Source organism: Mus caroli, chromosome 2 (genome assembly GCF_900094665.2).
Source record: "Mus caroli chromosome 2, CAROLI_EIJ_v1.1, whole genome shotgun sequence".
Classification (NCBI taxonomy): Eukaryota; Metazoa; Chordata; class Mammalia; order Rodentia; family Muridae; genus Mus; species Mus caroli.
In genome coordinates, this window is record NC_034571.1 from 156,843,156 (window position 1) to 156,853,909 (window position 10,754).

The 10,754-nt window shown below is 51.8% G+C and overlaps 1 protein-coding gene across 1 annotated transcript in view; it reads right to left on the reverse strand.

The window, feature by feature from the left end:
• Positions 1–10,754, reverse strand: part of Znf335 (zinc finger protein 335) — a 21,317-nt gene that overhangs the window by 5,294 nt on the left and 5,269 nt on the right. The window contains exons 7-17 of the mRNA XM_021156731.2: positions 8,469–8,615; positions 5,886–6,126; positions 5,603–5,780; positions 4,799–4,911; positions 3,804–3,822; positions 3,581–3,697; positions 3,414–3,490; positions 3,174–3,334; positions 2,575–2,804; positions 1,291–1,384; positions 1,096–1,190 (exon numbers count right to left, since the gene is read on the reverse strand). Coding sequence (XP_021012390.1) covers positions 1,096–1,190; positions 1,291–1,384; positions 2,575–2,804; positions 3,174–3,334; positions 3,414–3,490; positions 3,581–3,697; positions 3,804–3,822; positions 4,799–4,911; positions 5,603–5,780; positions 5,886–6,126; positions 8,469–8,615 — 1,472 coding nt within the window. The remainder of the gene's footprint in view (positions 1–1,095; positions 1,191–1,290; positions 1,385–2,574; positions 2,805–3,173; positions 3,335–3,413; positions 3,491–3,580; positions 3,698–3,803; positions 3,823–4,798; positions 4,912–5,602; positions 5,781–5,885; positions 6,127–8,468; positions 8,616–10,754) is intronic.

Consider the following 10,754-nt stretch of genomic DNA (forward strand, 5'->3'; position numbering starts at 1 on the left):
AAAAAAAAAAAAAAAAAAACCAAAATGTACATCTTAGATTTTTGTAACCATAACCAACCAAAAGAAACTATGACATTAAAGGAGACAACAGAACACTTAGGGGAAATTATCAATAATTACATGAGAGATAGGCATCTTTCATATTCAAAGATATGCTTTTGCAAAGCAGTGACAAAGATCTGGCAACTTATAGAAAAGAGCGGTGACAGACAGGTGACAGACAGGTGACCCAGACTAAACCTTCGGACAGACGGCCTGCTCTGTACTGCACGTAACAGAATTATAAAGTAGGAGCCTAAACTATGCCTCCAGCCTTCTTGAGAGACACGACGTTCTGAAGAATGACACGAGCACACTGCACACAGTGGCCAAGCTGCGCGTCACATCCTGCACAGCAGATCACTGAGCGGCAGAGCAGGGTGATCCTATTCTTAAAGGAACATCTGGGGTTTGGCTGTGAAGATGGGTTTGGTTGCAGATATGGAAGAATAATGACAAATTGGGGAAGATGTGTGGGATATGAGATGGTGCCAAGAGAGCGCTCTGGCCTTGCTACTGAACTAGACAAAACCTTAGGAGTGTTCTACCTGCAGGTTGTGTACAGAGGGAAGCTGCTTTAGCCCCTACAGGAGCTTCACAGGAATGGTAGATCCTGAGAAACCACACCAAAGGAGAGCACAGGAGCCACACAGCAACACATGGCCCTCAGCACAGCAACTGTGAGGCGGTTTGAATGAGAACAGCCCCCATAGGCTCATCACCATCCTTCTGACTCTCTAAGGCTGGAGATCAGGATACAGTTCTCAGCTACCGCTCAGTGCATGGAATTAGTCTCTGACATTGTAAGCAAGCTCTCAATCAAATGCTTTCTTTTGTAAGAGTTGACTTGGTTATGGTGTCTCTTCACAGCAACAGAAGAGTGCCTAAGACAAATGGTCACTAGAAACTAGAGAGTGCACTGGGAAAGATTGCCTACCCTATAGAGTCCGTTCCTTCAAGTTTAGGCTGATCTGTCCCTGGCAGGGTAAGTTGGAGTCACTATGTTCCTTTACTCCGTGATCAACAGAGGAGCGCAGGGAAGTCCCAGGTGCTTACCTGCAAGGCTGTGGCCCCCAGCTCTCGTTGGGCGCTCATGTTCAACAGCAGATCCAAGGCTGTCTGAGTGGCCACTGCAGTGGACTCCTCGGCTCCTGGGTGGGGTGGAACCTGAGCTTGAAAATGGGCTGGACACTTGGCACCCAATGCCACCAGTCATGTTCCTACCCTAACCCTGCCTACTTCAAGGCTCACCTTGCTGGTAGATGATTGTGGCGCCACCTAGTGCATCAGGACAGAGTAGTGGGGGAGTCTCAGGTGACTGGAAAGGTGCAGGTTCTTGCGGGGCCTGAGGAGGAGAATGGGTCAAGTCTGAGGGGGTAGCCAGAAGTGCATTTACCAAGTACATCTGATATCATCATTTCCTCCCAGTCCCTTGTTTATCTCACATACTATTCTGAAAGGTATTGACCAGCTTAGTGTTCAGTGGAATGGTGAGGCTCAGAAAGTGAAGGGCTGGAACCTGAACCTAAGACTGACAACTCCAGCGCCCATGAACTGAGTGAGGTCATCTTTCCAGGGCCACTGGGAGCTCCCACGACAGAACACGAGCTGGCCATTCCAAAGTCTGCTTACCCCAAATCCAATCCATCCTCCTCTTTAATTTTAAAAGACATTTTATTTTGTGGGTATGAGGTATGTGTACAGGCATATGACAGCCAGAGCGCACATATGGATATCAGAGAACAACTTTGGGGAATCAGTGCTCTACTTCCACCATACAGGACCTGGGGATCCAAATTGGGCTTGGCAACAACACCCTACCTTGCCAAGCCACCTCACACGCACCTTCCCCGTCTTTCCTGTCACGGGTATGTTTCCTTTCAGTAGGGAGGGCAGCATACCCATCGACAGGACTATACTTTTCAGTCTGTCATTCATGACTCTAAAAAGGTGGCCACTTAACTAAGCAGGACTTCCAGGCTTAAATGAGGACTGCATGGGTGGATGGCAGCAGGCACCTTTCTTACCATCTCCCGGCCATTTCTTTCTTTTTTTTTTTTTTTTTAAAGATTTATTTATTCATTATATGTAAGTACACTGTAGCTGACTTCAGACACTCCAGAAGAGGGCGCCAGATCTCGTTACAGNGATGGTTGTGAGCCACCATGTGGTTGCTGGGATTTGAACTCTGGACCTTCGGAAGAGCAGTCGGGTGCTCTTACCCACTGAGCCATCTCACCAGCCCGCGGCCATTTCTTTTGCTCTAGCCATGTTTCTTGCAGCTATGCCAGACCATAAAGGTAACCACAAAGACCAATGTCAGTTCCTTGACACTGTGCAAGGAACTGCAAAAATACTCAAGTTGGAGACACAGCTGTTCAGGACCACTGAGTTTTACAATTGTTTTACATCTAAGAATAATCAGCTACTGCTGTAGGTGTTTCTGTTATCTAGACAGTGCTGGAAAGCTACCCTCTTCTAACCAGGCGGGTGTCCACCACCTGTTCCCACCGCGTGTGCCGTGTCCCAGCCTACCTCGGGTCCTGGTGAGCTGAGGGGAGGGCCAGGGGCCATGCTGTGCTGCTGCTTCAGCTCTTCTATCTGTTGTAGAGAGAAGAAGGGGCGGCGGCGGGACGGGGGCTCCTCAGGGTGGCGCCGTCCCCACTCCTCAAAGCTGTTGGCATGGCGGCATCTTACGTGGAGGCGCAGGTTCTTCTTGTGGCGAGTGCTGAAGTGGCAGTACTCACAGGCAAAGGGCTTGGCGCCTAGGGGCACAGGGAGTGCTTGCACCCACACAGCCTCTAGGAGGCCCTAGGGGTCCCTAGCTTAAGTCATTACCATGCTTGGACAAACACTGCTGGATCAGAACAGAAAGGACCAGCGCTACTTCTATCCACAGCCTTCCTGCAGGGGTCATTCTCAAGGTCGTCTTCCTAACTAAGACAGAGTAGGCACCTCCATTCCCCCTTCCTAACTAAGTCAGGAAAGCAAGCTGCTGGCACTGGGCTCAGGACAGAGGGAATGGCACAGGAGTCCCTTTAGAGCAGAAGGAAGTCCATCTGTGGTTTGGGCTGTTGAGAGGGACAGAGAGCTGAGCTCTGATGAGGGTGTAAGGACTGGAGGGCTGGCCTGACCTGTGTGCTTGACAGCCACATGAGACAGCAGGAAGTCCTCACGGAAGGTGCGGTAGGGACAAAAACTGCATTTGAAGGGCTTGTCGCTCACGTGGGACAGCTGGTGGTTCAACAGTGCCTTCTTGTCCTCACAAACAAACTCGCAGAACTCACACTTGAATCTGGAGGCAATTTGAAGGAGGGGAGCTCAGAAACACAAAGGGTTTCTCCCTAACCCACGGACCTCCAGTGGGGACGCACCTGCGGTTGGCAACGGCCTGGATGTGTGTGAGCAGGTGCATTTTGAAGGTGTAGCGCTTCTTAAAGGACTTTCCACACTGAGGGCGGCGGGGAAGGTGGAGTCAGATGGGGATGGCCCAGAGAAGAAAGGCCCTGCCTCTAGCCCCAGCCCTGCCTGGCCCACCCACCTTATCGCACATGTGTGGCTTCTCGGTGCTGTGAGTCTTCATGTGCTGTGTTAGCCTCTTCTGCATGGGGTAGACACGGCCGCACACTGGGCAAGGGAAGGAGCTCAGCTTTGGGGTCTGGGAAGGGACAGTGAGAGGTCACAGGGAGAAAAGGGGGAACAGCAGGAGCACCCACTTCCTGTCCCACCCACCACCCGTCAGCAGCCCAGGGGTCCACACTCACCGGATCCGGCCTCTTCTTTCTAGGAAAAAAAAGAAAGCATCACACCACAGCTTCCCCATGGGCCACCCAGTCTCAGGCCTGATCACCACTCCTCACTACCCATGCCCTCTCTTCTGAACACATGGAAAACCAGCTGGTGTCCTCTGGGGAGAATGCTAAGGCTCCACAGGTGACAGCCCTGTGCTGGTTAACCTGAGACATGGGTCTTCTCTCCATTCACAGAACACTATACTACAGGCTATTCTCCTACACCACAGACTATTCTCCTACACTACAGGCTATTCTCCTACACTACAGGCTGTTCTACACCACAGGCTATTCTCCTACACTACAGGCTATTCTCCTAACTACAGGCTATTCTCCTACACTACAGGCTATTTTCCTAACTACAGGCTATTCTCCTGCACTACAGGCTATTCTACACTACAGGCTATTCTCCTACACTACAGGCTATCCTCCTACACTACCAGCTCAAACAAGTTCCACAAGAAACAGCCCTGGAGAATAGGCTTAAACCTGGTGACCAGAATCCTAGGTGGCAACACACCTCCTTCTCTTTAAAGAAACTAGTAACATCTCAGAAAACTGTCACACACCATGGTTCTTGGGGGGGCTCTACCCATCCAAAGAAACCAATTCTTTGCTGCCTAGCTGTAAGTCACCGAGCAGCCCACCAGGCCTGGAAACGTGCTTTGTCCAGCCCTGATCTGCTCTCAGCACTGGAGAAGGGGGAGCTGCAGCTGACTTGAGGCCTTCGAATCATGTGTAAACCCCTGCAGTCACACAGTTTCCCTCAGGCCCCTCAACACTGTCTCCATTTCCCAGATGAAGGAAGAGTCTAAACTGGAGCCCTCAAGGCCCTGGCCCTGAGGATTCTGGGACAACTGTGACTCTGACCATCACAGGCCCAGAGTGGGTGTGCTGCATAGGACCTATAGGGATTTGGGCCACGTTCTCCCTGTCTACCCTCCAGTGCACCTGCATGACTCACTGACCGGTCCTGGCTGTGCACAGCCGCGTGGCGAATAACATCCTTGCGGTAGACGCTGGTGTAGCTGCACTCGTCACACTTGTAGGGCTTGCTGCCCACGTGGTTGAACATGTGCTCCTGGGAGAGGCAGACACAACTGCAGGCTCAGTTCCCCTCCCTCTCCTTGTCCCCGCCTGCGTTCACAACCTCTGGCTGAGTGTGGACAGCAGAGCCTACTGCCAGGCTGGGAATTCTCCTCAGAGAGCACCTGCTGTGCCAGTCCTGTTGCTGGCTTTACCATCTGACCAAAAAGGAAACAAGGCTCAGCGTGTCAGTACCTTGCCTTAACAAGCTTGGAGCTGGACGATGTGGCCCTGTAGCCCATGCCTTCCCTTCAGCGCTGTGGAACAGTCCCCTAAGGAGCCCAGACAAGAGCAGGACTGCCCACCAGGGCCTGAAGGGCACCACCATGCTATAGCACTGGGGCAGCCAAGTCGCAGACCAAACTTCCCTCAGTGGGGCACAAAATGGAAATGGCAGCTTGGCCTGCTGTTGGCCACACTCTCAGGTGAGATGACAGAGGTGCCCTTCTTGGAGCTATAGCACTGCCACCTGCGGGAAGGACTCACTGTGAAGAACCCCCACGGGCCAGTCTGCAGTGAGAATAAGCATGTCTACATTCTCTCAGAAGGTGAGCTGTCAGTCACTGGGCCCCTGTCAACTGCCTGTGGCAGACTCCTCAGGACCCCACGTCCGAGCATCCTCCCAAGCTTCCCATCCTGGCTGGTCCTCCCAGCCCTGGGAGCTCCTGAACGAATGAATGCCACACCTTGAGTGAGGACCAGCGGCGGGAGCGGTAGCTGCACTGCAGGCACCTGAAGAGCTGTGGGTCACCAGCCTCATGGGAGTTGACGTGGAAGCGAAGGTCTTCGTGGGACAGGAAGCGTGAGCCACATATGCGGCACAGATAAGGCCTGAGCAGTGGCTTGGGTGACTTATAGTAGTACCTGGAAGGAAGGGGTGGAGGCACTGGCTGAGCTGCAGGCTGGGGGAGCATCCCCCACCCCACCCCCACCCTCCCATCAAGCTCACCTATACTCTAGCCTACTTACTTTCGGTATTTCTTCCCTAGGAACCGCCTGGAAGGTCTTCCGCGGCGGCGGGGTGGGGCATCAGCTTCATCCTGGCACGATGGGGCTGCATTCTCAGCATCCGACTGACTAACGCCTGATTCCACCAGGCCCCTCCCCACCTTGCCCAGGTCCCTCAGGTCCGAGGAGCTGGGAGCCTCGAGATCCTGCAACTCTGGAGGGCTCTGTGTGCTCTGGGAACTCACTAGAGGCTGTCCTACACCTGTCATGGACACAAAGAACATAGTCACACATTCTAGGAGCAGAGGCCAGTCAACCCCCCTAGCTAACCACTGATGGGTCCATTAGATCGCACACACACACAGAGCCCATGTGCAGAAGGCAGTATCGATCTCACACTGCTCTGACCTGACCTACTCAGCATAGCAAGACTGGGATAGGACCTCAGACTCAGCCCCACTCCCTAGGTGGCTCTGCATCCTCTGGCAAAAGTCCTCCCCTCCCCGAGTCTCAGCTGTCCCATCTGCCAACTGATCTAGTAACCCACAGGGGCCCTGGGGATCCCTGAGACAACAGTGTCTTTGACGCTGGCACACCCTTGACATTGGCACACCAAGGGAGGGTCCACAGCAAGAGGACTTCACAAACTCTTTGAAGTCTAATCGGAATGTGACAACTTTTCAAATTGTTTAAAAATCCTATCTAAAGGGCTGAGAGATGGCTCAGTCGGTAGGAGTACTGGCTGCTCTTTCAGAGGACTCAGGGTAAATTCCCTGCACCCACAAGGCAGCTCATAGCTGTCTGTAATGCCAGTCCCAGGGGATCTGATGCCTCCACAGACACTGTATACACACGGTAAACATACATACAGATAAAACACCCAAGCATGTAAAGATAACAAACAAAACAAACCCAGAAAACCTAGTTCAATCCTAGCACTCTCAACAAACAGGTAAAATACTATTTTAAATATTAAGAGTGGCGTCAGGCCGGGCATGGTGGCACACGTCTGTAATCCCAGCACTTGGGAGGCAGAGGCAGGCGGGTTTCTGAGTTTGCGGCCAGCCTGGTCTACAAAGTGAGTTCCAGGACAGCCAGGGCTATACAGAGATGTTGTATCCGGCCAGCAGATCACAGCCTGGGTTCTAGCATTTTCTTTCTCTTGCCGCCTAGCCCCTCTTCTCTTCCAGGTTTCCAAAATGCCATTCCAGTCTAGAACCCAGGCTGTGATCTGCTGGCCGGACACAACACAGAGAAACTCTAGTCTCGAAAAAACAAAACAAAACAAAAACAAAACAAACAACAACAAAAAAGAGTGGCGTCAACTAGTGCTGTACACACTTTTAATCTCAGAATTTAGAAGGCAGGCAGGTGGATCTTTCTACATAATGAGTTCCAGGCCTGCCAGAACTACATAGTGAGACTCTGGCTCAGAAAACCATCACAACAAAACAGGCAGGCAGGCAGGCAGGCAGGCAGGCAGGCAGACCAGAGCCAGTGTGAAGGCTTAGGGAATAAACAACCCTCTGTAGCCAAGCCTGCCCACTGAGTTCACTCACCAGTGCCCACAGGGCAAAGGAGAGCCAGCTCTTGCAAGTGTCCTCTGACCTGAGGATGCTGTGGCATGCTCACACTCACACACACACACACACACACACACACACACACACGAGCTATTTGTTTTAAAACTAAGAATGATACAGATTGGAAAGAGTGTCTCCTCTGTGTGTGTGTGTGTTTGTGTGTGTGTGTGTGTATGTGAGAGAGAGAGAGAGAGAGAGAATACATGTACCAATTCTTACGCCACCAGCAAAAGTGCTCCTCTCTGCCTTGAGCCAGGGTGCCCCACAGACCCCAAAGCTCCACATCTTGGCTAGGCTTGCTGGCCATGAACCCCTAGGATCACCCTGTCTCTGCAGCCCCCAATGGGAACACAGACACAGCCACTGCAGGTTTCCCTTGTCCTGCTGGGCTTTGAACTCAGGGCTCACTTTCACAGCAGACCCTCACCCACTGAGCTAGTTCCTTGTCCCCTGAAACAATGTCGCCATTCTCTTCATGAAGCCCCAGCCTGTGTGGGGTATATTTACTTTTCTGTACATGACAGTTCTTCTAGAGAGAGCACAGGATCTATCTCCAAATGGTGCATACACAGTGGCTACCACACAAGTAGATGCTGTCAACCCTCCATAGTGGCATGCAGGCTCTAGTCAGAGCTAGTATGCGACAGAGCTTGTGCTCACAACCACGCAGAGCCTCTGCTGTGCCCACTGCTAAGCTCTGACCACAGTTTCTCACAGACCACTCAACCACCGGCTCCTCTCTCCTCACTTCAGTATCGTTTTAAGCTTTTACTTATTCGCTTAGAAAGGCCCAACCCCTCCTCTCACTGTGTCACTAAAAGGCATCTCCAAATGCCTGCATAGTCACCAAGGCTAGGTTTCTCTAGTCGGTGACAGGAGGTCTCCTTTCTTGGGAGGCCTACAGCCAGTGGCTAGAAATGGCTGCTTTGTGTATATTGAGTCTCTGGAGCACCTGAGATGCATCAGGCAGCAGGGACACACATTACCCACACATACAGCCTGTTCCACGACCAAATCTTACCATCTTGAAGGTCTGAGGTCTCTAGGCGAGGCAGCTTTCGGGGCCGGCCAGGCCTCCGTCGAGGTCTCGGGGTACTGGGTGTGGGGCGCTGGAGCCTTAGCTGCCGGCCCCGGGGCTCATCCTCAGCTGGATTGTAGTCACTGTCCTCTGTGGCAAGAGTAAAGGACAGTGTGTAGTCCCACACTTCCAGTCTTGTCTCCTTATCTCCCCACCAGTGAGGGAGCTCCTACGGGGCCCCTGCACCTCCCCAGGGGACCAACCATCCTTCCTTCTGTGCACCTCTCTTGGCACCTGCCAACAGCTCCCCTCAACCAGAAGCACAAAGACCTATCTGGTTCTAAAGCCTCTTATGCCTCTGGCAGCGAGCAGGCAACCGTCTACAGTCCCGCCAGGTGGACAACAGCCATGCATAAGCATTCAACAGTAAAATGAGGACAGCCCAACCCAGAACAACTTAGTTATAAAATGGGTAAAAAGTAACTCTTATTCTCCTGTTGTAACTGTTGTCTAGGAAGCTCATGCTTCCATCTGCTAACCCAGACCCAGTCCTGGAAGGAAGCTGCTGACCTCGGGACAATCTAATCTAGGCCTAGAATGTTCTCTGTCTCTGAGACCTGCTGCTGAGTAAGCTCAGGCCTCCCTAGTTCTTTCTGAGCTCTGGCTGCCTTGTTAACTCAGCTCTCCTGGCTCAAAAGCCAGCTGGCTTAGTCAACCCGGCTTTCCCCGAGGCCTCTGAACTGCTCTGCTTTGCCTCAAAACAACTCTAGTGACCTTATCTCATCTTCCGGCTCCTCTTCGTTCTCCTTCAGGGTTCCCGTGTGTCTAGCTTGTTGTCTTCAACCTGTCTATAAAACTCTCCAAGTAAAACGGCTTCCTGCTTCCTCTCTCTGCTGCTCTCCCCCCTGCCCCCCCCCCCTCACCCTGCGCCGTTTCTCAGAACTCTACTGTATCCAGTATGGATGCTTCTCCTCCCAATGTCTGTCTCTCCCTTTCCTATTGACAGATCCTATTCTGTCAACTCTTTCTGATTCATCACTTTGTCTGCCACACAATTAGACTTTCAAGCATGGTGCTTCCTTCTAACTTTACCTTCATTGTTTGGAATCAGGGTTAGGGTTAGGGTTAGGGCATGTCTATATTTTAGCCAGAGGGACTATGGGCTGAGCCAGACCCTAAGTAGAAACAGGCTCAAGCAGCCTGTAACAAAAATACATACTAGACCTCGTAAAGTTTAGGGGGAGAAGTGAGCCAGTTACGGTGGCACATCCTTATAATCCCAACATTCAGGAGGAACAAGTGTCTGAGGGCTACACACAAAGAAACTCCATCTCAGAAAGTTAGGGGAGAAAAAAGAGACTGGAGAGATGGCTCACTTGCTGCTTTGGCAGAGGAGCCAAGTTCAGTTCCCAGCACCCATGTGGAACGGCCACAAGTGCTGTAACTGTAGCTCCAGGTAAACAGCACTCTCTTGTGGCCACCATAGGAATTGCATTCAGCAGTGCACATACTCACACATAGGCACACACATACAAACTTGGGAGTGAGTCAAGGGGTTGGTGAATCAGCTCTGTCAATGAAGAATTTGCTGTGGAGCATGAGAGTCTGAGTTCAACCTCCCAGAACCCAGGTCCAAAAGCAGAGCATGGCAGCACAGTCCCAACACTAGAGAGAAACACAGGAGGGTCCCTGGGCTTCTTGGTTAGCCATTCTGGCAGAAATCAGCAGGCTCTAGGTACAGGGAGAAACCTTGCCTCAAAAAGTGAGGCACAGGGCTGGAGAGATGGCTCAGTGGTTAAGAGCACCGACTGCTCTTCTGAAGGTCCTGAGTTCAAATCCCAGCAACCACATGGTGGCTCACAGCCATCCATAATGAGATCTGACACCCTCTTCTGGTGTATCTGAAGACAGCTACAGTGTACTTAGATATAATAATAAATAAATCTTAAAAAAAAAAGTGAGGCAGGCTGGGTAGTGGTGGCGTATGCCTGTAATCCCAGCACTTGGGAGGCAGAGGCAGGTGAATTTCTGAGTTTGAGACCAGCCTGGTCTACAGAGTGAGTTCCAGGACAACAGGACTGCACAGAGAAACCGTGTCTCACAAAACAAAACAAACCAACCAAACAAACAAACAAAGTGAGGCAGAGAGAGGGCTAGAGAGATGGCTCAGCAGTTAAGAGCACTGACTGCAGGGCTGGAGAGATGGCTTGGCGGTTAAGAGCACTGACTGCTCTTCCAAAGGTCCTGAGTTCAAATCCCAGCAACCACATGGTGGCTCACAACCATCCG